Genomic DNA, 26,782 nt, shown 5'->3' with positions numbered 1-26,782 from the left:
CATATATGAGGATCTATAATTTTTTTACAAGAAAATAATGAAAAGAATAAGAGTAGAGGATAAAATTGATAACAGAAGCAAAAATTAAGGGTATACATTAAATAAATTTACTGTTTAGGTGGCTATTAATAAAAACAAAAAGTTTTGGAGGAGAATTCATACCAAAAGTATAAGCGAGGGAGTTTACATTTGGGAAACACTTGAAGATCAAAGTCAAGGAGCTACATTATACTAGATGCATAAGTTGGTGGGAAAATGATTTTTTTTTTTTTGAGATAAAATGCTGTTATATTAAACATGAAATTCAACAGTCACAATTGGTGGTGAAATATCCTTCAATAAGGTAAATTTATATCCACCATTAGAGCAAAAATGAAGCCAAAATATTAGTCACAATAAAAGCTGATAGATTTACATAGAAGACCTTTGCCATAGGGAATATGTCATAATTATTCTAATTTTTAGGGATTATAGTCTGCCTTTTTAATTTTTAGTAGTTTTATAATCAATAAGTTTTTTTTATTAACAAGAATAATACTGAAAGATGTCAAAATAATATATCTATGGCTACGTACTTCGTAAATATCTGTTAATAAGTGACATGCATTGATTGATTGATTTCATTTTTTTTTTTTTAAGATAAGAAAACTAACTATTCTGGTATTTTGTTGGCTCAAAGTAATATTGAGTTAGTTTTCAACCTCAAATTTCTTTTGGAGTTTGCTTAAACTTTTACTAAATATTAATAATACTATACGGCATCAATGGTATTACTTAACGCAACATTCGATAATCGGTAATTGGTACAATTTAATGTCAAGTCTCACTTAATATTAAATAGTATTACTAAGGGACATTAATAATGTCTAAAATCCCTTAATATAATTTGTAAAATTAAATATCATGTCCCACATATTTTAATAGGATATACGAGATCTAATATTTAGTTACACCAATAAATATTAAGATAATGTTCGACACCAAAGTGCCCTATAACAATGTTCAATATTAAATTAGGCCAATCTTATTGTATCAAATGATGTTGGGCATTCTATGGGTGGCGTTCCACTCCGTATGCTATTCTTTACTTAACCATGGTTAGCTATGCTCTCATGGTCTCACTTTTAGGCTCCAGGTTGTTGAGTGAGCAATACATCTTAGGTGGCTCTTAGTAGCCAAGTGGCTTGGAACTAATGTAGATCAGTGTCATAAATGGTTGTTCTTACAATTTCTTTTTGGTCACAATATTATTTTCAACTTTAAAAATGTCGACATAGTTGACTAAATATTTATGGAAAAACTCTATGATTAAAGCCTTAAAGGAGGAAGTTAGGCCTAGAGAAAATGTCTATGAGAGGTAGAAGGTATTATCGATGTTTGAATGTAAACTGAAGTCTTGCGTTTCCCATTGGGTTGAATTTTTATAGAATCTTTGTTCCACTAATCTATTATATATATATATATATATATAAATATATATATATTATAATTGTTTACTCATGGTTGGTTGTGGAATACATAGCAAACACAAAAAGTTTGATGAAGATTTCTTCACATTTGCGTTAAAATTCTGCGTTTAAATATTTTTTCTATTGAACATCTATATATACAACATTCTAATAAACGAGTGACCCACATTATGTTTCTAGTTTTAATATATATTTTAAATAGTCAACGTAGTTGTTACTTGAGTGTACAATAATTTGGTATACTTAATGTATTATTGAAAAACTTATGTGATAGGAGAAAATTAGAGCTAGTGATGAAAAGTCTAATAGATATAAAGAGGAGTCTCTAAGTTTGAAGTTTGAAGGGCTCTTCAAAGCTTGAAGTTGAGAGTTAATTTATTTATTTTCTTGATTGACAGTTTAGTTTGGCTTATGAAACAAACTTTTCAGAGAACTCTAATTTATGTTAGTAACCAAAAAAGAATAATTCAAAGTGCAAGAAACCAAAAAAAAAAAAAACCTTTTTATTAAGTGAATAGTTTTACAACTGAACATATTGTTGAAAGTGTGTTTTCAATGTCCTTGCTGCTGACAGCATCATTCAATTCAAAAAGCTAATATAAAACAGAAAATATTTCAAGGACGTCAAATTTGTTAGATTGCATTTATTGTGCTCATAAAACTTACCCAACTTCCTCCTCTTATCATTTCATACCAACTCCATTGCCATTTCAGTTCCTTACAAGTCATCTCATTTGAGTTCTGAGGTGAAATATTTGTTTAATGATACATATACGTATAAAACACTTGCATGCTGAGCAAAAAAATTTACCACCCCATTTTTCAGGGTTAACAAGAATTATTGTTTTCTTTTTTATCAAAGAGTCAAGACGACATAAACCTTGGAAATCATTAGATAACTTTATATTTAGACAAATTAGATATAAATGCTAACGGCAGCTCTAACCTAACAGCAAAATAGAAAAATATAGTGTTAAAATTGCAGAAAAGTAAATCCAACCCAACTGCATTTCTCCCACTATTATTCTATCAAACTACAGTATCCTACCAAATATGGTAGTATTTTTTTGTTTTTTAAATTAATATTTAATAATAAATATATTATTTTATATATATAAGATAAAATAATATAGAGTATACTTTTTAGTATAAATTTTAATATTGTAGTTGGAATGAAAAAAAAAATATGGTGTTAAAATTACACTAATTTCATATTGGTTCAACACCAAAATACATTCATGGTTGGAGTTGGCCTAAGGTCAACTCCAATAGAGCGGCAAAACGCTAAAATTGTGCCAATTTCACACCATATATCATTCCAATCCAACATCAATTTCTCCCCTATTTTGGTGATGAGCTCCAGTGTCCCATCAGTGTCCCATCATAGCAGAAGTTTTTTTACCTTTTAATTTTTAATATTTAATATTTTTTAGGATATATAACCATCGGTACTCTATGTTTTATCGAAATACAGACTTGGTACTATATGTTTTCAATAATGCTCATTTGGTACCTTGTAATTTGAAATCATACATATTTGGTACCCTAGACTCAAATTTAAACAATAAAATATTATCAATATGACCAAACTGTCTTCAATTATATGAGTTTCAAATTCAAATTTAATTGCTTAATTACATATAATTGAGTGTAGCTTGGTAATATTGATAAAATTTTATTGTTCAAATTTGAATGTAAGGTACCAAATATGTATGATTTCATATTACAGGGTACCAGATGAGCATCATTGAAAACATAGGATACCAAGTATATATTTCGATAAAACACAGAGTACAAATGAGTATTTATCCTATTTTTTAAATATATATATATATAATAATAATGATTATGAATTAATAAAATAATATCATAATGTTGTAAATATTGTTTTGTGTAATTTTGGTGTGGTAATGGGAATGGTTAAAATCCCACCATTTTGGTATTAAAACACCAAAATGGATTTTATGGTTGGAGTTGCCCTAACCGATATAGTTATGCAGTGGCACAAAGTCTTAAAGGAGACTAATAACATTTTCACATATCACCCTAAGGAAATCGGAGAGGGTTCGAACCATGAGACGGATGCATGTATTTGGGCATATTTAATAAAATAAATTACTTTTATCAATATGAAACGTTATTCTATTCAAAGGTGTCTGCTGACATGGAAAGGAGAGTATAAATAGGGCACTGCAAGTAAGAGACTGATGGGAATTTTTTTTTTTAAAAAAAATCAATCATTTATATTCACATATTCATATGGACTACACTAGTTGTCATGAACATGGATGCGTTATGCAGCCATGGAAGGAATGTCGTGACAGCCTTGAATGCTAATGTTTATGGAAATGGCACCCAAACTGTAGTTCTAGCACATGGTTTTGGTGCGGACCAGACAGTTTGGCACTACCTCATCCCTTACTTAGTGTGCTATTTCAAAGTTGCAGTTTATGACTTGGTTTTCTCAGCCAATGTAGATCCTAAACTATACAACCAAACAAAGTACTCGAATTTCAACGGCTACACTGAAGACCTTCTCTGCCTTCTTGATGAACTCAATGTCAAGAACACTATATATGTTGGTCACTCCATGTCAGTCATGATTGCCTGTTTAGCTTCAATAAGAAGACCAGAACTCTTCCACCAACTTGTCTTAATAGGTGGCTCACCAAGGTACTCTATTTTTTTTTTCATCAATCTACACTTCGATATAATTCATCCAGGTGGGAGTTTGTCCATTATAGTAAGATAGATTTTGTTTTCTGATTCTTATTATGATTCTTTATCATACTAGTAGATGTTTAGATCAAGTTTTTCTACTCATGATCTCTTTCTAGTTTCTATCAAGAGAAAAAGGCAATTTCTCTTTGTTTACTTTCTGAGCATAGCTATATTATTAATATGGATTATCTTTTGCTTTCCTTAATGTTATTGCTTTCATTATTTTCCAACATTATGTTTGCTGATTCTTATTATTTTTATTTTTCTGATTCTTATTATGACTTGTGTTAACACTTGATCTTATTTTGTATCTAGAGAAGAAGATTGATTTGTCTATGGTATTATTGCCTTTTGTTCATAGATATCTTAATGGGAAAGATTATAACGGAGGCTTTGAGAGGCTGCAACTCAACCGAATCTTCAAAGAAATGAAAGATGATTTCCCAACCTGGGTTAAAAAATTTGCTCCTATAGCTGTAGGTCTAAACAGAACAACTGCCATTGCCAAGTTTGAACATAGTTTGAGAATGAAACCAAAGATTGCACTGAGTGTAGCCAAGACTGTTTTTCTAAGTGACCTTAGGTGAATCCTACCTCGAGTTTCTGTGCCTGCTTTAATAATCCAAACCGAAAAGGATGTCATCGTTCCAAAATCAGTTGCATTCTTCATGAAAAGAAAGCTAGGCGCCCCTGCTGGATTCAAGATACTGAAAACACAAGGTCATTTTCCTCAGCTGACTGCTTACCATATGGTTTTGAAAGCTTTGAAGCAAACGCTTCATATTCATAGATAGCAACTAGTAGCTAATATGAGATCCTTTTATGAGCGCCAATGTTTGAATAGTCTTTTATGTTCTCGTATCTATTTTATATTTGAAAAAAAAATGAACACAATTCGTCTTAGAAAGGTTTCCAAGGTTTTACTGTACCCTCTATGTCCATCTCCACTATATGCATAGGTTATTGGTTGTTGGTCAAGCAATAAAAATGGATACCTTGTTTCTTAGATTTAGGTTGAATAATCTCTTATCATAATTGAATTTTAGTAGATTTCGTTGTACTTTTGACTTGTTTATCAATGTATTCAATGTTGCCACGACCGTTATAGCTCTTAATTTATATCAAGTACTTAAAAAAGATAAAAAGAAATAATCAAATTCAAAGTGATAGCATTAGGTGGATTGGTATAGTCCAATTTCGGGGTCCAAATTCATATCCAATCAATGAATGCATGTTACATTATTTAGTACATTTTAAAAATAATACAGATAAAAAATTAATTTAATAATTATCATTTTAAATAAGGTGGCATGCATTAACTTAAGATGAATTAATACATAACTGCAATGCTGATTAAGTCATTTTAACACGAAACATGAGTTTATTTCCACAACAAAAGAAGTTTAGTTTGATAAAGAATGAACCTTTCTATCTGTACAAATACAGAAGTAGAACAATAGATAATACGTTACAAGAAATAAATACCCATACGTTCCTGATAATTCTCAAGGGTAAAAATGTCTTACAGATTAAGATTTAGGTGTCAAAATTTATTTCCAACGTCAGTATATAATCAGGTCAAAATCCAAAATTACACCTTCATTCGGAATCATGATTTTTCTGCATCCTTCACTTTGTATTGAAGATTCTTAAAAGTAGTAGATCTCCAACAATCATTTATTCGTGGAGTTTTACTCAGCAAAATCCAAAATGGTTCTTCCAGAATCCTCAGGTGTGGTGTAGCATCAAAAAAACGAAAAATTGTATTCCAGGGGAAAATTCTATGCTCCCTGTGCCCCATGCTTGAAAAGACTAACTTTACCTCAATAAACATGAACATGATTATTCTGCTAGTGTGCTCTCAACGTATTCCATTGCCCTCTTTTTCACGTGCTCAATCCGCTCCTCATCACCGAGAGACTTCTCATACTCCAGATACTTTTTGAATAAAAACTATAAAATCAAATAGAAATTAACATTCAATAACATAAAAAACGGCTATATGTAGAAAAGAACTATTAGGCTGAAAGGGAAAACAAAAAGAATTAGGGGTACATACTTTCATTTTTTTAGGTGGGAGACTCAAACATGTCGCCCTCTCAAATAGTGCACGAATCACATCTACATCTCCAAGTCGAATCTCCTGCAAGCAATTGACACAAGAATGTAATTTCTCTGGCAAAAAATGATCAAATAGACAGATACAAGAATGTTGCCATCCCATAGTTTGATCAATTTGGCAATAATGTAATAGTGTCAACTTTGCAAGGGGTTTACTTGATCAATATAAATGCTCCACAAGTCCGTTCTCTTGGGATATTCTTTCAAAATTCCTTCAAACATGGATCTTCCCATATGAGGAACGCCACATTTGAACTCAAGAATAGCTGTCTGCGAGATGAACTTTATGTGTTTGTGACGTGGAAGGCTTAACAAGGCACGATTGATAACAGCCTGAACTGCATCTTGCTGTTGGTTCAAGAGCCTCTGTACCCGCTTTAACCAAACCTAAATTTCCATGAATTATCAATGCTTAATTTATTACGAATTTGATTTTCTATCAAAAATAATAATCAACAGCATTAAGAGTTTATACAATAATACCTTGCATGACTGCTTGAACTTTTTGGTCATCTTGTCAACTAGTTCATCAGCCAGCCTATGTTGTTCCGTCCTTTCATACATTCCCAATAGTGCTAGATGAACTCTTTTGGGATCATTGTATTGCAATGCCCTTTGAAATACTTTCAAAACAGCCTCCTAAAGAAACCAACTTAAGAGATCTTAATACCCATGTAACACAAATTACAAGTGGAATTACAAAGTGCCAAATGTATATGATGTTACCTCAGGAGGATTTCCATATTCGTTTTCCAGATTAAAATAAGCCACCCAAATGTTGAGCTTCTCATTCTCTTCTCGGATATTTATTGTTTGCAAGGCCCTAAGTAAATCAAAGCAACGTCAAATGACAAGTCAACTGAGAGTAACCTTGCAGTTCTGAGAAGGGGAAAAAATAAACTAAGACAACTGGTGATTATAATTTACGATGTGCTACATTTGTAGGAGAATTTTAACTGCAATGCAAAAAGGAAAACAAAACAAACATTCAAAAAAAATTAATGGGAAGAGAAGAGGGACATTAACGAACTTAATGGTACAACTTTTAGAATTATTATTTTCAGATTACCATGTCTAATGCTCTATGAGAGGCAGAATAAGAGTGTGATTCTTTAGTTTTATTAAGGTAAGCCTAGTGTAAAAAGAATTCTAGGACAGCTTATTAGGTTTTAGAATTTTTACTACAGCATTTATCTTGTGGTATAATAAATAGATTATAGAACTTCTCTTGATAGCCGGGACAATGATTTACTTGCAAACCATTAATTGTAGATCACTCCAGTATATATCGGGCCTTTCACTTGAAAAACTTTAACTAAGAAAATACACAATAATATGTAACTATATAAAGAGATGAATGATATCCGATAACCTAGGATGTGAAACAAATAATAACAAAAGATGCCTTGATGGCATGAAAAAAAATCTACAACTTACTCAGAACTCATCAAACACCAGTGAGAGAGAGAGTGAATAACAACAGAGAAACATGTAAATTAAGCAAGAATATGGTCTTACAACAGCAAAAAGACAACACGCATTTGGGCTAAAAGAGTACCTTTCAGCAATAGAACGAGCTTTCTCAATGTCTGCCATGGAAAGCACGAAGGCCATGAATTTTATCCAAACAAAGCTGCTATTTGGAGAACCTCTAACTAGTTTCTCAAATTCCTCAGCAGTTCTTGGTATATCTTTCTCCAGTAATCTTTCTTCAGCAGCTCTAATTTCTCTCTCCCTGCCACAAAAATATTTCCAATATTAAAGAAAAAAATAATGGGGAGATTCTGGGAGGGTAGAGAAGTTTTAATTGAAAAAACTATAAAAATGTGAAAACTAAAATAACCTCTCTTTCTTTGCTTTCTTCTTTGCTTCTCTCTTGCTCTTTTCATCTAGGGTGTCTATGACATTTAAAAGCTCTTGATTTTGAATAGTTATACCATCCACATTTTCCTGATATACATCATCGAGGGCTACTTCAAGTGGAGGAACAGAAGCCCTGGACTCTGCTTGTGCAAGAATGGGGATTTCCAAATTTAAATTTTGGCATTCAACATCCATATTGTGGATTCCTTGAAAACCACTCTCAGGTAATGATACCAACTTAGTATCATCTATGAAACTATTGTTTTGAATGGTTGCATCAGCCTCTTGGTCTGAAAGTTCCTCAGCATCATCATTGTCTAAAACATAGAAATCTTTCATTCCAAGAGATATTCGATTTCTTTCTGCATCCACCTTATCAAAACATAAAAATTTCCATGACTCGTAATAAAACATTGGCAGATATATAATACACATTCTGTTTTATCAAATATCATGCAATCAATTTCCACCAAACCTAAAGTGCAATTGTGGATGATGCAAACCATAGCAGAACAAACATATAATTTCTTCAACAATCAGTTAGATGATAAATGATTCCCAATCTTGATTGCTAGTAAAAAAAAATGTCTAAATGCATAGACTGAAGAGTGTCATAACCCTGTGCAAAAATTAGATTTACCTTCAATATTTTTGCTCTCACTTTCTCGCGTGCTTTGTATTTGCTTTCAATATTCTCAGTACGATCATCTGAAAGCTCTGAAATATGGCACAATCCAACCTGAAGATAAAAGTAAAGAAAATTTCAAACACAATAGAAAGAATGAAATATAAGAATAAACTAGTCATATAATAAAGAAAATAAAAGCATAAAATAGGACCATACAAAGAACCCAAATTTTGCACCGTAAATAACAAGCACTCCCATTTGAAACACAGTGCATTGCTATTAACAAAGTTCAATCCAACTGTTCCCATTTCTATTACCATTCTAAGTGACTTGTCAAACCATCTGACTCTATGAGAAACAATCTTGTTTCAAAATAATTCTAGGGAATATTTCCCTGCTAGGTAATAAAGACAGGCAGGAGTGGGCTGGGCAAGGATGCCTCGATAAAGGAAGATGGACCACCAAGTTAGTTAACACGAGGAAAAAGAGAAATATCAAAATGGCATTGGTCAATTAGATAGTATTACAAGGATCTTAGTTTAGGATTTACTCCAAATTCCAAGTAGAAGATTCTAAATCAACCCTTGCAAGAAAAGGGAAAAAAAATAAACAAAACAAAAGCCAAAATAAAAGTTGTACAAATATATTTCCACATGTTAACTTAATCAAAATAACTCACATTTTCAGGTAAATTGTAAATGCTTTACATACAGGAATCATATAACAATTATAATTATGCAAAAGTAACCTATTATGTACCAGGTTTGTGTTGTCAATAGAGATAAATAAACCATACGACTCCACCCGCTTAATCCTGCCAGAAATAATCTCTCCCACGCGCAGACTACTTAAATTACTAATCTCTGATTTTGGTGCACTGCTTGCACTCAAGGTCTTCAATGTAACTTCAACCCGCTTTGATAGAGGTTCCACAGACAAAATCCTGCATCGAAACTCTTAATAAATGCAGCACATATTCATCTGCTAATAAAAAGAAGTTTAGACAACAATTGACAGAAGAAGAAAAATGACTTACTTGCCAGTCACAAGTTTACCAACGGGGAATTCTTTGACAGGATCATCAACAAATCCATCAGATAAATTTGAAAGAAGAATTTTGGCATCAAGTTTCCGGGATAGAAAAATGAAACATCCTTTTGAAGTAACATTTTTAACATAACCCTGTAAAGCCCAAAAAATTATTTGTTAAGATGACATTGAGAAAATATTTAAGACAATAAATAATACATGTAAACATATCACAGTAGGCCATTAAGAAAGGAGGAGGGAAATTGCATCTACATATGACACTTTAAAGAAGCTTTGGAAGGCAGAAATATTTTACAACACCTGTATCTCCATATTAGGATGAAGATCTTCAATCTTTGCCACACATTTGGTTTTAGTGGACCTGTATAGATACCAGTGAGTTAGTAGCCAAATGAAGAAGGAAGAAATTAACAACTGAATGATATATTTATATATAAAAACATTTATTGACGATAAAAAAAAACTAAATTGAATTGAATTACAGACAATAAGGTAATCTAATAAAATACACAAAACTTAAACAAAACTAACAAAACAAAAGTAGACACCACTAATCGAACCGTTTTTCCAACTAAGAGTTATGTAATAGAAAATCCTTAAGTTCCATTGCCTCAGAAGTTCAGATAGAAGCTAAAATTTGATTTATTATACAAATAAAATAAATCCAACTCTTCTAAATAAAATATACAAGTATTTCTTTCTGTCCCCACTCAATTCCACAAAACACGCATCAAATTACTCATAGCAAACCAATGTTAAGTATACAAGTTAAAAAATATTTGTTCCACTGGCTTCATTTAGCAACTTCACCAAATTAATTTCACAGATACAACTAAAGATAAGACAAACAGATTTCACTCTTCTATATATAAGATTTCTACTCTATACCATAACATAGCAAAACAAATTAAAAGACAACAAGTCTTCAACATTTAATGTTACTACTAGAGGAGTAAGGTGTTTTTTATTGTTCTGGTGCAAAGCACCAGGGCCTGAAGGGTTTTCGTTGGCTGGGATGTTATTAAGGATGACTTCATGGAGGTTTCTCAGGGGTTTCATGCAAATGGAATCATCCCGGGAATATCCAATGAGACTTTCATTTGCCTTATTCCAAAGAAGCTTAATAGTTGTCGAGTTAATGATTTTAGGCCAATTAGTCAAGTCAATAGTTTGTATAAGATTATTTCGAAAGTCTTGGCCAACAGATTGAGGGGTGCTTTCAGAGACTATATATGAAACTTGAGGAGCTTTTGAGGTAGACATATTTTAGACAGTTCTCGTGGCCAACAAAGAAGTGGAAGAGTACAGAAGCAAAGAGAAGACTGGTTGGGTGTTCAAAATTGATTTTGAAAAAGCTTATGATCGTGTGGAATGGGATTTTCTGGATTTCGTTCTGGAGTATAAAGGGTTTGGTACTTTATGGAGGAGGTGGATGAAGGGGTGTCTCACTTTTGTGTCCTATTTGGTGTTTGTTAACGGTAGGCAAAGGGGTAAATTTTGAGCTTCTCGTGGGATTCGACAAGGTGATCCATTATCCCCTTTTTTGTTTACACTTGTGGCAGATGTGCTAGGTAGTTTGGTGGATAAAGCTAAGGCTTCATCTTTATTTAGAGGCTTTCTGGTGGGACAGGATAATGTAGAAGTGAGTCACCTTCAATTTGCTGATGACACCGTCTTTTTTGTTGATGCTGAGGAGTCCCTTCATGTCTTGCTTGATATTCTTAAGGTTTTTCCCGGCATCTCTGGATTGAAGATTAATTTGCATAAGTGTCAATTGTTGGGGCTTAATGTGGCGGAGGATGTGGTAGTTTCTCATGCCTTGGTGATTGGTTGTGAGGTAGGAAAGTGGCCAATGAAGTACTTATGCCTTCCGTTGGGAGATAATCCAAGGTTTAAGAAGTTTTGGGAGCCAGTTTTGGCTAAGTGTGCAAAAAGATTGGCTGGGTGGAAGTGTGCTTTTCTCTTAAAAGGGGGGCGGCTTACTCTAATTCAGTCAGTGCTTTCGTCGCTTCCAGTATATTATTTATCGTTATTTCGGACTCCTAAAAGTGTTCAGAAGGATATGGAGAGGATGATGCGTGACTTTTTTGTGGGAAGGAGTCGATCTTTCGAGCTCAAATCATTTGGTAGCTTGGAGTATGGTTTGTAAGCCTTTATTCCATGGAGGTCTTGGAATCAATAATTTGGAAGATAGAAACAAAGCCTTCCTTTTGAAGTGGTTGTGAAGATTTCCATTGGAGCGTGAGTCGTCATGGCATAAGGTGGTTTCGAGTCTGTATGGGCAAGCTGAATTTTTTTGGGATACAAAAGTGGTGCATAGATTTTCTGCGAGGCCCTTGGAAAGACTTCTTCCCTTTATGGTGAGTTTTTGGGTTTTGTTCATTTCAAGGTAGGTCAGGGTGATTCCGTGAGGTTTTGGGAGGATGTTTGGATTAAAGGGCAAGCTTTGAAGGATCGGTATCCACATTTGGCGATAATTTCCCAAGCAAAAAATGTTTCAATAGCTGATTTGGGAGTTATTAGGGAGGCGAGTGTAGGTATTGATTGGGATTTGCGCTTTAGAAGACCTCTTTTTGATAGGGAACTTCCTTCTTTGGTTGAGTTGTTGCAGATTCTAGATTTTGTTAATTTGTCGTTGATCTTGGATGACAGAAGAGTTTGGGAGCCTGATTCTATTGAGTTATTCTCTTGTAAATCTTCCTTTAAGAGGATTAGATCTACTAATGTGCGGAATGAAGTATTGTGGGCTAAGATTTTTGTGGAAGGGTCGTGTTTTGTCTAAAGTTAAGGTTTTCAGCTAGTTGTTGTTAGTTGAGAAATTGAATGTTAATGTTATACTGCAACGTCGTCGTGCAACGTCGTCGTGCTTATCAGTACTTGTCCCCCAGTTGGTGTGTGTTGCAAAATGGGGATTGAATCTTTCAGTCATCTCTTTTTGGATTGTGATTTTGCCCGGTTGTTATGGTGAAGAGTTATGGGAGAGTTTGGGTTCAATTGGTATATGTCAGCTTCTTGTCATCAGTTGATTGGTTGTAGATTAGTAGGGGATAGGCGTCTAAATCATCTTTAGATATCTACTATTTTGGCTTGTTTTTGGGCGATTTAATTAGAGCAGCATAGTAGAATTTTTTATGATAAGTCATCTTCGTGTGATCAAATTTGGGAGGGTTAAGTTCTGGGTGGCCACTTGAGTGTATTGTACAAAAGGTTTTGAGGGGTTATCTTTCTTAGATCTCCCTAGAGATTGGAGAAGTTTTTTGTTTGTATAGTCTTGCTTTGTTGTTTTGGGGTTTGGTTTCTATCTTTTGTGGGTACTTTTGTTTGTTACCACGGTTTTCCTCCGCCAAAAGTGAGGGTTTGTAATATATGTGAGAGGAGGTCAGAATAACACAAAGGCCTCTATCTCTTTTTTTCAAAAAATAAAAAATACATTTACTGAAGAAAAAGTGCTAGCAATACTCTTTTTACACTCTTGTATCTAAAAGTTTACATGTGGACTCCACTAAAATATGTTACATTTTAATAATATTATAAGTCTATCTTGGAATGAAAAAGAAGTGTAAAAGAGAAAAAAAAAATGCATTTATCCTTTGTTATAATATATTGGATACGTACTGATGAGTTACATAGTATATAAGCATGTAACCCTAACTAAGCACATTATGCACCATATACAAATTAAGAAATAAAGAGATAACTTACACAATTTTGCAGGATTCCTTAGAATGTTGGGAAATCATGTCTTCTGTCGATAAGTTTAATGACAAATCAATCTCAAATGTTCCTTTCGCAGATTGGTTAATCTCAAGGACCTTGCATTTGACAAACTGCCTATCATGATATCCAGACAATGGATCAGACACCCATGAGTCAGTAAGTTCTGTATAATGAACCCTTCCATATGTGTGAGGACCTATTTGCACAATTAATCCACCAACCCCAGGAAGTATTTTGGATACTTTGCCACCTACAATGCATCCTTCACAAATATGAGCAGTGACATTTTCATTTGAAATGGAAGCTTGAAGAGCAAGAAAACTGCGTAGAACAAGTCGCAATAGCTTTTTATCCTTGTTAACACTTAATACATGACCAGATACAACTTTTCCCACTTGAAATTGCTTCTGGAACTGATGAAGTTCACTAGGCTCACATGAAGTGTCAAGAATAAATAGCTGAGCCCTCACATTTCGAGATATATTTACCCACACCCATTCACTGTCCACTTTATATACATAACCAGTGACAAATTGTCCACAAGAGAAATCAAACTTTTCAATCATATGCTTTTCCTCTGTTTCATAGGAGCCTGGATTTAAATTTCAATACAAGAGCACTATAAGTGATAAAACTTCACCAATTAAATGCCATTAGGCAAAATAAATTACAATAAATATATATTTATAGCAAAATCCATTAGAAAAGCATTGCGAGCAGCAAAGGAAAGCTCCAATCAAAGATAATTGCATTTATCTTTCAGATGTGCATTTATATGTGGATGAAACAACTAGAGAATCTCCATTAAAAAAAAATACTAGAGAATCTTATATAAGGCAATAGTTATTTTTTTTGATAAATTATTTATCAGCAAATACAATAATTTAATATACTAGTCTGCAAAAAAAAATAGTATTAAGTGTAAGACAAGATCATACACAAAAATCTCCAGATGTATGTTACCTGAGAGAACAGTAGGTTTCATGGAAAGATCAAACTGGCAGTTATTTTTTTTGCTATCAGAATTATTAGCCTTTCCAACAATCCTTGCATTCACTGTTTGCCCAACTCTAAAGTTACTAAATGGATTTTCTGAAACATTATCATCATTTACCTGCCCAGATGACATAGTTTATGATCCACCAAAGTGACATAAAAACATAATTAAGATCGAAGAGAGAATAAATAGATTGTAGATCAATAATAAATGTAAAGAAGTTTTACCTCTGTTATGTGAACACGCCCATAGAAACCAATTCCAAATTTCAACCTTAGTTCAAGTAGCCTGATTTCAGTAATCTGGGAAGAACGAGAATAGCATAAGAAAACATATAAATATCTTGTTACAATTATTTGTGTAAATTAAGGTATGGTTATCCCAATAATTCTAAAAACAATAGGAAAACAGCACTCTTCATGCTTTCATTGAGAATCAATCGATGCCAGCTGGTAAAAAGAAATCATGTTTACTTACCTCTGCCTGAACAAGAGAACCCACAGTGTAACTTGACTTCTTTTTTGCTCTTTTTGAGCTTGATGTTTCAGATTCACTGATTGATTTAAGAAGCAACAGTAGTCTCCCTGCTGTTGAAGGGCTTGGAAGAGCCATAACAGTGGCAACAACACTGCGTGAAGTATAACAATTGCATGCCAGTCATTATGCTATGCATATTCAGTATTGGATATATACATACATACACCAAAATAAAGCGTACAGAAAAGGATTCGAAAATAAGAGGATAATTTTGAGATCAAAATGCGTCAAATATTTCAGAAAGTCATATGCGGTGGTTTCAAAAGATAAAAATAATAGAGCACACCTTTGTCCATTCAGAAATTGCTTATGAGGAAACTTCTGGACATTATAGTCGGATTTTGATGCATATCCTAAGGCATAATTATACTCGGGTATTGAGAGAACCTGGAATGGGCATTATAAAACCTATTTAGAGGGGTTGAAGAATACATATATCTAGACTTCTGAGAAAAAAAATAAAATAGACTTGCCAGGTAATCTTCTTTGGCAATTTCAACAACAGCATTAACTGTCTGGTGAACCTCCAAGTCCTTGGATGCTTGTCGTTTACGCTTCTAGAATTCAGAATGTTTTAGATTAGCTAAATAGAGAGGAGTAAACTGTGGTCATAATGAATAAAGAAAGTCTATACTGCCAATTCCAACAAGATCAGAATAGAAACATTTGGAATCCACATAATTTTGTTTTAGTAGAAACATGAAGCAAACAGATATTGAAAGAAAAAATTCAAAATAATCTAATGTCTATTCTCTACTTGATTATCAGTGTACCTATGAAAGACTGGATGAGTTATAATGTAATTAGAGGAACAGCTTTAAACCTTTTTGTGGCTTTGGCTGTGAGAACTTCCTTCTCTGCTTTTGGCAATGAACTCTTTATTAAGAGACAAATCGACCAAATGCTCTAATTTTGAAACATCTAGGACTGTCGCTTGAACAATGGAGCCTGTCTCAACTTTGGTACCAGCTACTGCAAAGTTAGTACAGAGAAACATATCAGGGATCAGAACAAATCAACACACCACAATGACAGCCCAGTGAAAGAAGAAAATTTACACTGATGGGGGGTAATAAAACCCAAGACATCATTATACTTGTCAAAGCTCACAACCACTCCAATATCCTTTGTTTCTTGTATTTTTCCCACAACAACACAGCCAATGTTAAATCCCTCAGTCCAATTTAACTCAGATCCATTGGAACCCAAGGATTGCAGATTAGCAATCTGTTATAAAAGACATGATCAAAATTTTAATATGTATAATCTAAACCTTGACAAAGTAATGTAGAATTAAGTCCACCCCAAAAAAAAAGCAATTTATCTCTCTAACCCTGATCTCAGGGAAAAAAAAGAACAAAGGGAACAAAGAAGGCAAGAAAAATAAAGGGTATTGCTACAATCACATACTCTACTTAAGACAATGAAAAACCACATAGTTCATTTATACTTGACAACTTAATTTATATGTGTCATCGTGTGTTAACCAAGCAATCTTCAGGATACCCTAAATGAAAGCTAGACATTAGCACTACATGTGATGTAGTATGTGAAAAATAAGAAAAGTTTTTATCAAACAATATATAGTTTTATCTACATATGGGTCCAAATTACAAGATTTAATCAAATCTGAATAACCTCAAACTTTGTGGGAGCAAACCACATGCCAAACCATTAGAGCTACCCCTCTTGGGTATGTTTATTTTCAAAGCAATTGAAGTTATACAGAAACAACAGAAGTTTCAGCTAACAAGAATATTCAATTACATATGCATCAAATAAGTTTACCTTATCCTCCAGGAGAAAGAAGTCTTGCATAAAGGATGCATCTGTTGAAGAGCAAGATGTCTGCTTCAATGAAAGTGTTATTCTGCCTGTTTCACTATTAACCTGCAGAATAAACCCAATGTGATGATGAATTTAAATGATAAAATGTTTTGAAATTGAAAGGTTACACAATTTAGAATGATTCAGTCTCAAAGAGGTCACCAACATCGAGTATATTACTGCGCACAGACTGTCCAATGTAAAAGACTTCGGGAAGATTGACTTTGTAATCATCAGTTGCCTAAGAAAACAATGCATTTGAGTGTTCACTCATCTCTTAAAGAGGAATAATGAATACTAAAATAAATTGAAGATGACCTTATTTCTAGGAGAGAAACCAGTTAAACGACCAAGAAAGCGAACAAAGCAGCCAGTTTCAATCAGGTTACAGATGTAGCCCTGCTTCAAACAAATAGATTTGTAAATAAGAACACTAAAAACCAAATTGAACACACCTAATTAGATCATAAAGTAGTTAAATCGTGAATCAATAGTTTTATTAGATTTAGAGTTCCATTTGGTAATTCTGCATCACCCTTTTTTAACAAAAGAAACATCACATTCAAATTTTATACTTTTTACTAGCTGTGGTGGTTCCACCACAAAGAACATCTACATGACCACGAAGTTCTGTAGCTTCAAAATTAACTGAATTACTTACATGGACAACAGAGTTAGGACGGATCTGACTGATCTCTGATGGAAGCTGCTCAGCAGACTTGACAAGAGAATATTTTGCAGAGAGTTTCAAATTGTTGCTTTCATTGTCTTCATTATTGGCAAAACAAAAAATAAGATAATTTCTAAATTAATATCAGTGATAAGAAGTTTATAGGGCAGTAAAAGATGAAAAATCATTGAATTCTTTCTCATAAGTTCCTAGTGTTAATTTCTTTAAGTGCATATTCTTCGAAGTCCTTTTAAAATGTAAGGATTAAATATCACGATTGGCGGTAATGGAAGAGAGCTTTTATTTTACCTAGTAGCAGCAATTGATCAAATTCAAATCCAGGCTTTAGTACTGACTTGAGCATATCGGCTTGCCCTACATTAATAAATATATGATCAGATAATATTCAAAACAATAAAAAGACAGGAAACATGCTCCAAGCATATATAGATAAAAATATTATACCTTGGTGATCAGCCAAATGTTCAGTTGAAATTGTACCCTTTAAGTAAGTTTTTCCATTAACATAAACTACTACCGCATTTGGAGTTACCACGTCAACAACTCCTGAAACAAGTGTACCGATTTTGATAATATCATCCTCAGAAACCCTGCCAACATGATGAAATAACACTTGTCATTAGACTTCCAACTAATGATAGGGTGTTATTTGAGTTTGTGTGTGTGTGTGTTTGGGGTGGGCAGGGAGGGTGTTTCCAAATGCGCACACTGTAGAGAAGCAAACCTTGAAGGCTTTATTATGAAACTAAGATTGATGCGTCTTGATCCTGAAACAGAACCAATTATCCTACATTTGACCACTTGTCCAACGTGATATATTGAGCTAGGATCACTCCCTGGGTCTAAACCAAGTTGAGATCTGGTTCAAAATGAAAAAATATTAACCACAACAGCAAAAAAATATAAAACATGTAGTTACAGTAGCTCCAATCCAATAATAAGAGAAGAACCAAACTCATTTCCAATAAGAATTCAAGATTTTGTATGCCTACATTCTAACTACTACTAGTATGTACCTAGAAGGCAAAAAAAACAGCTGCAAAACAAGTATTTAATATAAAAAGACATCTTCCATGCTAACCATATGTCACAAAGGGGAAGCAGATAAAGGAACTCTTAGAATATCATTAACTCATACTTTGATATACATTACAGGGAAAACTAGCTACTACAATTCCTGTCTACAAGCAAGCTAGTTATAATGAGTGAACTAGCAGACAGACACAACTGTGAACAAAAACTTCTACTACTACAACTTTTTATGCTTCTAATACTACAACTTTATTTGCAAAATTGTTATCATAGAATGCAAATAACAAGCCCATTCTAACATATCTAACCATATCTAAAGTAACCAACAACAGGCGCTATGAAAAGAAAAGGTACAAAACCACTAAAATAATCAGTTAGTCTAACAAAAGACAAATTATAAACTTTGTAAGCATAGTTTGGGACTAGCCTTGGAGCAAATCCCTGGACACCGCTGTAAAATCGAACAAAGCATCCATGTTTCTCAATTTTTGTTATCCATCCATGTGTTATTAATCCATCAGTTGCATCAGCATAAGAGCTAACAATGGGAAGTTTCGATTTCACTAGTGTTTTCTTGTGTGTAACAGTTATTCTCTTAGATTTGCAACCAAGTACACGAAACACCAGCTCAGCTCCAACCTGCAGAGTGATACAAACAAGGATACATGTTCATAGCTCATTACTTATAAACAAACAGTAAGAAACCATTCCTGCAGTATCAGAGAACTTTTATGCAATCCACTAGAAAAAACCAAATAAAATATTAGTCATTTTTTAAAGTAGAAGTACCTTAAACTTTTTTCCAGGCTTAGAAAGTTCAAATTCAGACATATGGCGAAGTGGGCAAAGTGCCTTAATACCACCAGAAAATTTCACAATCGCTTGATAGGGTTCAACAGCTATTACTTTGGCCCTCACAATCATCCCAGGCTTGACATCAGAGTGAGTGAAAACTGACCCTTCGAAAGCACCAGCCTGTAATATATGCATATATATATATGTATGTATATTATATTGAGAGAGAATATTAAGCTCTGTTACCGTCCTTCAAATGCATTGTATATCAAGATTGAAATAACAAATGCAATAAACATATCCAGTGTGAATCCTTTAGTTAGCTTTACCAGCATCAAACATAATTTCAGAGATATAAGGTTGATATTTCATCCTTACACACAAATATCAATACAACTTTACAAACAGACTGTGAGCATAATATTAGATGCTTTCTCTTTTAAAAAACAAGGGTTAACCAAAAAAAAAACAACCTTCAAAGTCCCAGTAGCCACCCCTTCCAAGTGCCTAAACCCGAGAATCCGAACACGGACACGACTACCTTCCTTAAACTTCTTTTCAAGCTTATGAATTCCATCTTCGGCCACATCAGATATCTGAAATCAACCAGAAAGTGGCAAGAACTGAAAATTGAAACAATCTTTACAACCATTGCCACAAAAGAAATCTTCAAAAGATGAAGATTAAAAGTAGAGGAGATAAAAAGGACATACACTAACATATGTTGGTGTAGGCACCGGTGAGGTTGGTATTTCAAGGAGAAGACCTAACCCTCTATCAACTCTGACCACTTTCAAGTCTTCGTAAATATTTCCAACTTTAACATGCTGCATACAAGAAATATGATGTAGAACTCTAGCAGTCATTACTAACTTTCATTGGACACAACATAGAGACTGGTCTATATACACTGAAGCCATCAAAGAAAGAACAGGAAAAACTGAAAAGAATGTTCACGCAAACGGATTTTGATTTTACAGCCTGTTAATAAAATAAAATATAATACAATAAAAAACCTTCTCTGGAAGTACCAGGCAAAGAAAATAATATATCCATAATTCCAAATCATTATGATAACAGCATGTTAGATAGTAAGCAAATTGTGACAACATAATCTAAATTCCATATCCATAAAGTATTAGTAAGCAAGCAGTGACAACATAATTTACAGTTAAATTGCCGCAGCAAAATTATTAGAAAAGTGGTGGTAAAATCAATATATGAATTAAGAAATTTAGAAAAAGCAACAAAGTAGACAAGTTTCTGAATCTTCTTCTTGCATTCACACACCACAAACACACACAACACACACATTGTATAGTCCAACCATTCATATTTGAACCTAATCGAAATCAAACATAACAAACTCCTCAGAATGAAGTTTCCGGGATACCAATAAAAATGATCAATCCTGCCATTCTACACTAGGTAGCAATTTTTATTTTACTTTTGTCATCCCACACTAGAGAGACCAGAGGTTCACTCACCAAAAAACCCAAAGAGAGAAAAGACCAGCACATAGCAGTATTTATTTGGTACCTAAAATGCCCAAAAGAAAAAAAATATATACTGAGGCAAGCTAGTAAAAGGATGAAAAGGACACTTCCCAGTGGGCACAATAGTCCATGTTTAAAGAGAACCAACCAATCACCACTCTTGAAATTCAATTTAAAGACAGAGTGATTAAAATCCAAAAAACCCAAAGAGAGAAAAGATCAGCACATAGCAGTATTTATTCGGTACCTAAAATGCCCAAAAGAAAAAATATATATACTGAGGCAAGCTAGTAAAAGGATGAAAAGGACACTTCCCAGTGGGCACAATAGTCCATGTTTAAAGAGAACCAACCAATCACCACTCTTGAAATTCAATTTAAAGATAGAGTGATTAAAATGCTTCATACAAGGATGCCAGACAAGAAATGATTGAAAGGCATGTAAAGTAAACTTGTTCAAAACTTACTGAAGGAGGAGACGTGTTATGAACAAGATGTGGATTCAGAGTCAAACCAACAGCTCTAGTTGAAGGATCGATGAACAAAATTCGAGCATTAACCTGAACCAGAATACAAAAGTATTTTAATTAGAAAAAAATTGACAACTAAACTAATAACCACACTGCATATGCAAGTATGTAAAACACACAGATAGCATAGTCAATAAAATGTAATAGTCATAAATTAAATAAAATGCATATTAAGTTTGCAAGTACTGTGAAAATAAGCTAAATCTATAATTAAATTTTCAAGTGGTGGTGCAAGCTCTAGACAAATATACAACACCGTGGAAATATCTTTAATTACATAACTAGACTGACAGAAGTAAGAAGAAATAAGAAACTGTAGCACATTTGACATGATACCAATACAAAATAATAAATTAAAAATAAATCATTTAGCTACATATGCTACAAACGGTGGTTCCAAGAAAAACAAACAAAATGTTCAAGACAATCAATAGAAAATTTACAAATTACAAAAGGCAACAACATTTCATCTTTTAAAGGTAAGATAAGGTAAGGTAAGGATAGCTTGTATCTATGCTAAAATATCCTAGTACATATGCATCAGATATAACATGTTCTTATAAATAAAAGCTATTTATAAGGATAAGATGGTGTGTAATAAATTCATGCCAACCCTCATCTCACAATGCATGCATATTCTACTCTACAAACCATTGAATGATCTTGTAAAAGCCCAAAACTAGAATATATTTGCACTTGCTTTTTATTAAAAAAGAAAGCCAATGACATAAATTGAGATAAAAATCTTAATACTTAAGAAATTAAGATAAAATATACTAGAAGATCAATATTACCTTCTTAGTTTGATTGTAATCATCCTGCCAATTTGAAGTAGCAAAACTACTTTGCAAGTGAAACATATCAACCTGTAAAATTGGTATTAGCAAATATCTATGTACATTGTAGTCATTATCTCAATCAAAACATTTTATTTTCAAGTATCTGACTTGACTAAAGAAAATCAAACTTACAGTTCCAGTAAAGTATGTCAGAAATGATAACATAACACCATTTTCAAGGGCTGATTGTACACGAGCATTAACCATCATGCCTGGAGTAAGAAGATCAATTGAAATGCCTTTAACATCCTTGGTCTGTATGGGGAGTAACAATGAAAGATTAAAATAAGTCTGAGAGAAGCTGTGAACAAAGAAGAGCAGGTGAAAAAACTAGGCATACCGCATATTTTGCCACAGTATTTGGGTCAGAACTTAAATAAACAACTTTATGGGTTTTGTCAATTTTCCCAACAACGCCCTGTAGAAGTTGTCCAGTGTTAATCTCTGTGCTAGCTGCAAAGGCGTTGAAATTAAATAACATAAAAAGGTGTGAGTTAAAAAAAGTCATCAGGCAACCAAAGAAAAAATAACACCAAGGAAAATTTTATATTAAGAATATACGTGATGTCCATTGGCAATGGATCACATCATAAGTACACAGTAAAAAAAACTTAATTACAATTTTTCAGCAAATCTAAATGACCAATGCTTATTCACTGATCAGTCTAACATACTTTCAGAAGCTGTCAGTCTCAATGATCATTAACCTTCGCAAAATATTCAGTGATGCTAAGATAGATTCAAGACTTCCCAAAGTGAAAGTTAACTCCTGCATTAGTAAGTTTCTAGGAAGAAACGACAATCAAAGAAATTATAAGCAACGCAAAAAGGGGGGTAAAATCTAGACATTGACACATTGTATATCGTTACACAATTGCATGCCATCATATGCTAGACATCTTTCATTCAGAACATTACAGCATGTGTGAAAAGTGAATGCTTTGTAGATAACCATGTGTGAATTCTATCATTATGCTGCCTACTTGGTTCATACCTACTTCATTTTCATTAAGAAGAAACCAGATGCAAGTATAAGAGACTAGAAATGCATATTAAAGTTGAAAACTGACTCCAATTATCCCTGGGTCCTGGCAAATGTTCTTGATATGTGTAAATGGTTAATGTTACTCACATTGACCAAAGTTCTTAGCTTCTGAAAATCGTTGTATAATGAAAACAATTGATGTGAACAAAACGACATAGATTACAATAGAAATGAGTAGTTCATATAATTTAAGTTTTGGAGTCAACGTATATTTACCATTTTTGCTATCTCTAGGCAAGAACCCGGTGAATGAAGTCGGACCAAAATGAAGAATATAACCATGGTCTTCGATACTTTTCACATAAGCAGTGAGGACCTGGAAAAAAAAAAAGAAAGAAATTTGCCGACCTCTCATCAATAACACAAAGTATCAAACATGTGAGAAAATATAAATAAAACATGTTATCAAAATATCTATCCCAGCCTATGTGGTTGACATACCATGCCTTCTTGAATAGAATCCAAGCTGAAGCCCTTGTGCAACAAAGAAAGACGCAGAGAAAGCCAGATCTTCCTTTTGCCACTCTCTTTGTTATCACTATCCAAGTGTAAAACAACGGAAGCTACCATCTGCCCAACGTGGAAGACACTGGGTAGCACATTATCTGCTATGCTCTGGTAAAGTGAAGAAACCAAAAAAGGAAAATTTAATAAACAACAGTACTTATCAAAACATTCAAAGAATAACTACGAGTCACGACAACAATAATGGACAAAATATTTATACTAGATGTTATATGATAGGAAATGCTTACTGTTACCTCAATTTCAGTATCCGAAATAGGATCCAGAGCATCAGAGGCTCGAACTAACCCACGTAAACCCCCTGGTAGACTTATTACAAGGTCTCTCTCGTTTACTTCAGCAATAACTCCCCAAAGCTTCATTCCGGGAGATATATTCTGGGAAAACAAACAATAACACATCACCATTTTCTTTTCTTTTTTTGGCAGGGTGATAGCATGATAGATATGACTTAAACAATGACAATAATCGATAATATCTTAATATGAAATCCTTCTTTCCAATAGTTGGCATATCTCTTCACTTCTTACCCATCGGAGTGCTACGTGCATCCTTTCTCAATAGTATTGAGTTAGTGACTGCCAATAAAGGTGGCATAAACTTATTATGTTCCACAAAAATACATACTTAAAAAATATGTATATATACGTTCAATGGTATCAGGACAACCGACAAAAAGCCAGAAGTGTGAGACAAATTTAATTGAAATTCTTGATCCTTATCACAGAAGGAGAAGCATACAAACAAAACCAGCATAGGCAATCATAATGCACAGTAGGGCACTGAAGGTTTCCTTCCCCGTATGCATCTAATATGAAGATGCAGTCTATTCTATACTTTTTAAAAGAAAGCAGGCAAGCTATGTCAATATCTAACTCCAATAGTATAACACTTGTAAGAAATAATTAAAGAAATCGTAATGTTGTTTTTCTTTTTTTCTTTTTTCTCTAAAAGTGACAATTGCATCCATCTCTATACCTTCAAAGTTATCTTATTAGCAAATCGAGGCAGTTTGCCAGTAATACCACCACCAAATAAGGAACCCAAATCATCATCTTCCTGACTAATCTTCGGCAAATTCTTCCTCTTCTTCTTTGTCTTTAATTCCTGCTCTTCCACCTCAAACTGGGCATCTACTTCAGCCTGAACTTCCTCGCGTTCTTTTCGACTCAGAGAACTTCCTCCACCTAAACAAAAAGATAAAATAAAATGCACAACTGAGTAAAACAACTCATCACAAACTAAATTTTCCACATAACACAATTCTACACAAGCAATATGACAATAGTATATCTCTTTTTTATTATTATTAGCTAGTTCAAATTTCAAAAAATCATTTAACCTCTAGGAAAATCAGGAACATCATCTTCCATCTGCAAAGCAAGGGCCTCAGACTTGGCGGGAGCGTTTTGCTCCTTCTTCGCATTAAACGACGGCTTGGAGGACTTGTTGAACTTTGTGGATTCCTTACGCTTCTTCTGAAATTTCTTCCAAGTCGCAGCCATTTTCTCGGGGAAAAAGAAACTCCAACTCTGAAGCAAAATTAGTTAGAATCTGAGATTAATTTCAGTTGAACTCATAAATTCAAAAAAGTTAATCCTATTCTCTAATATTTCTCTCAGGAATGTTGCCCCAATACCTCTCCTCTGTGAAGAATATAAGGAACACCACAAAGGTTTGTTTTTACTATGTTTAAACCATTAGAATTGTATGCTTTGTTTTTAATTTATATACAGTATATACACGTTCAGCAACTCCTTAATTTGATTCCCAAACCAAACCCAGATGTCATTTTGTGGCAGAGTTATAAACTAATAAGTAATGTAATATTACCACGACAATAAAAAATGGCATATCAAGTCCTTGAAATTAATTCCATAGAAAGTGTTTAAGAAAATAATGAATCAAAATCGTCTTCAAAACTTAAAAAAGAAAAAAAAAAGGGAAGGAGAGCTTCCATTTTAAACTCCACCGATCACAAACACCAATCAATATTTTACACAAACATACAGATATATATATATACAAACATATATATTAACAGATTCAAACTTCAAACCCAAAAGTAATACCGGCGGCGGTGGCTCTGGGCCTCCCGGTTTTGGTGAAGACCTTGACGGAGGAAGCAATATGGATCGATTAAAGGAAGAAGGTGCTACGGACCGAGTGAGGGAGACAGCGAGTATGAAAGGGTGGCGGATTGAGGGAGACGGTGCAGAAACGGACTGAGTGAGAGAGGCTGGCGGAGTCAAGAAGAAATCGAATGAAAGATGGTGAAGGTGGGAGAGTGAAGGAGATGGCGCACGAGAGAAGTTGGAGGCTCGAGGTCTCTGTCACCGTACGTGTACAGAAGGAAATAGAGAACCCTAACAATATTTTTAAATATCTGTAATATAAAGATAGATAAATTGTAATTAAATAACGGTAGAAAAAAAAATAATATTTAAATATATATTTTGAACAATAGAATATTTAAAAAAATTCGAAAGTAAAAGATACCGTAAAAATGAAAAATAAAATGTGTTTGGTAAAAATTTGTTTTTAAATTTTTTTAACTCAAAAATAAATATATATTTTTTGTTTTATATTTTTTAATTTTATAAAATAAAAATGTGTTTGATAATATTTTTATTTTTATAAAACAATTAATTTGTTTCTGTTTAAAAGTTTTCTTGCAATAATTTGAATATCTTAAAAAAGAATTAATTGATGACTAAAAGTCATAATAGGCCAGAAAATGAAATGTCCGTAAACTAAAGTGAATTAATATTGGGTCTGTTCGGTAATATTTTTTAAAGTATAAAAAAACTGTTTTGGAAATTTTCAAAATTTTAATTAAAATTAAAAAAAATAGACAATACAATTAATATTACTGAACAAAATTTTGGATTTTGTTTTCA

General features: G+C 33.4%; 1 protein-coding gene and 1 pseudogene across 2 annotated transcripts; one reads left to right on the top strand and one right to left on the bottom strand.

The window, feature by feature from the left end:
- The first annotated feature begins 3,740 nt into the window (after positions 1-3,740).
- LOC133821584 (strigolactone esterase D14-like) lies at positions 3,741-5,188 on the top strand (annotated as a pseudogene).
- Positions 5,189-5,551: 363 nt separating this feature from the next.
- LOC133823523 (rRNA biogenesis protein RRP5) lies at positions 5,552-26,236 on the bottom strand. Of its 2 annotated transcripts, XM_062256336.1 has the most exons (40): positions 25,955-26,236; positions 25,225-25,414; positions 24,861-25,069; positions 24,119-24,259; positions 23,799-23,972; positions 23,574-23,673; positions 22,653-22,765; positions 22,445-22,567; positions 22,268-22,339; positions 21,411-21,503; positions 20,162-20,275; positions 19,922-20,044; positions 19,443-19,628; positions 19,081-19,292; positions 18,346-18,480; positions 18,066-18,211; positions 17,910-17,975; positions 17,592-17,698; positions 17,249-17,329; positions 17,097-17,171; positions 16,892-16,993; positions 16,162-16,330; positions 15,927-16,075; positions 15,577-15,660; positions 15,390-15,490; positions 15,044-15,194; positions 14,794-14,868; positions 14,533-14,683; positions 13,555-14,161; positions 10,153-10,213; positions 9,839-9,984; positions 9,562-9,745; positions 8,815-8,913; positions 8,155-8,546; positions 7,870-8,046; positions 7,038-7,134; positions 6,795-6,950; positions 6,468-6,698; positions 6,250-6,333; positions 5,552-6,143 (listed from the first exon to the last, which is right to left on the bottom strand). In XM_062256336.1, exons 2-40 carry the CDS (start codon positions 25,385-25,387, stop codon positions 6,033-6,035), a joined length of 5,760 nt encoding a protein of 1,919 aa, XP_062112320.1. In that variant the 5' UTR covers positions 25,388-25,414; positions 25,955-26,236; the 3' UTR covers positions 5,552-6,032. The 2 variants fall into 2 exon arrangements, with proteins under 2 accessions (XP_062112320.1, XP_062112321.1); XM_062256337.1 differs by lacking the exons at positions 23,574-23,673; positions 23,799-23,972; positions 24,119-24,259; ... (1 more) ...; positions 25,225-25,414; positions 25,955-26,236 and adding an exon at positions 22,987-23,066.
- Positions 26,237-26,782: the final 546 nt, after the last annotated feature.

This window comes from Humulus lupulus, chromosome 3 (genome assembly GCF_963169125.1).
Source record: "Humulus lupulus chromosome 3, drHumLupu1.1, whole genome shotgun sequence".
NCBI classification, from domain to species: domain Eukaryota; kingdom Viridiplantae; phylum Streptophyta; class Magnoliopsida; order Rosales; family Cannabaceae; genus Humulus; species Humulus lupulus.
Note: the sequence above shows the minus strand (reverse complement) of the source record. Positions and strands in the feature narration are given on the sequence as shown.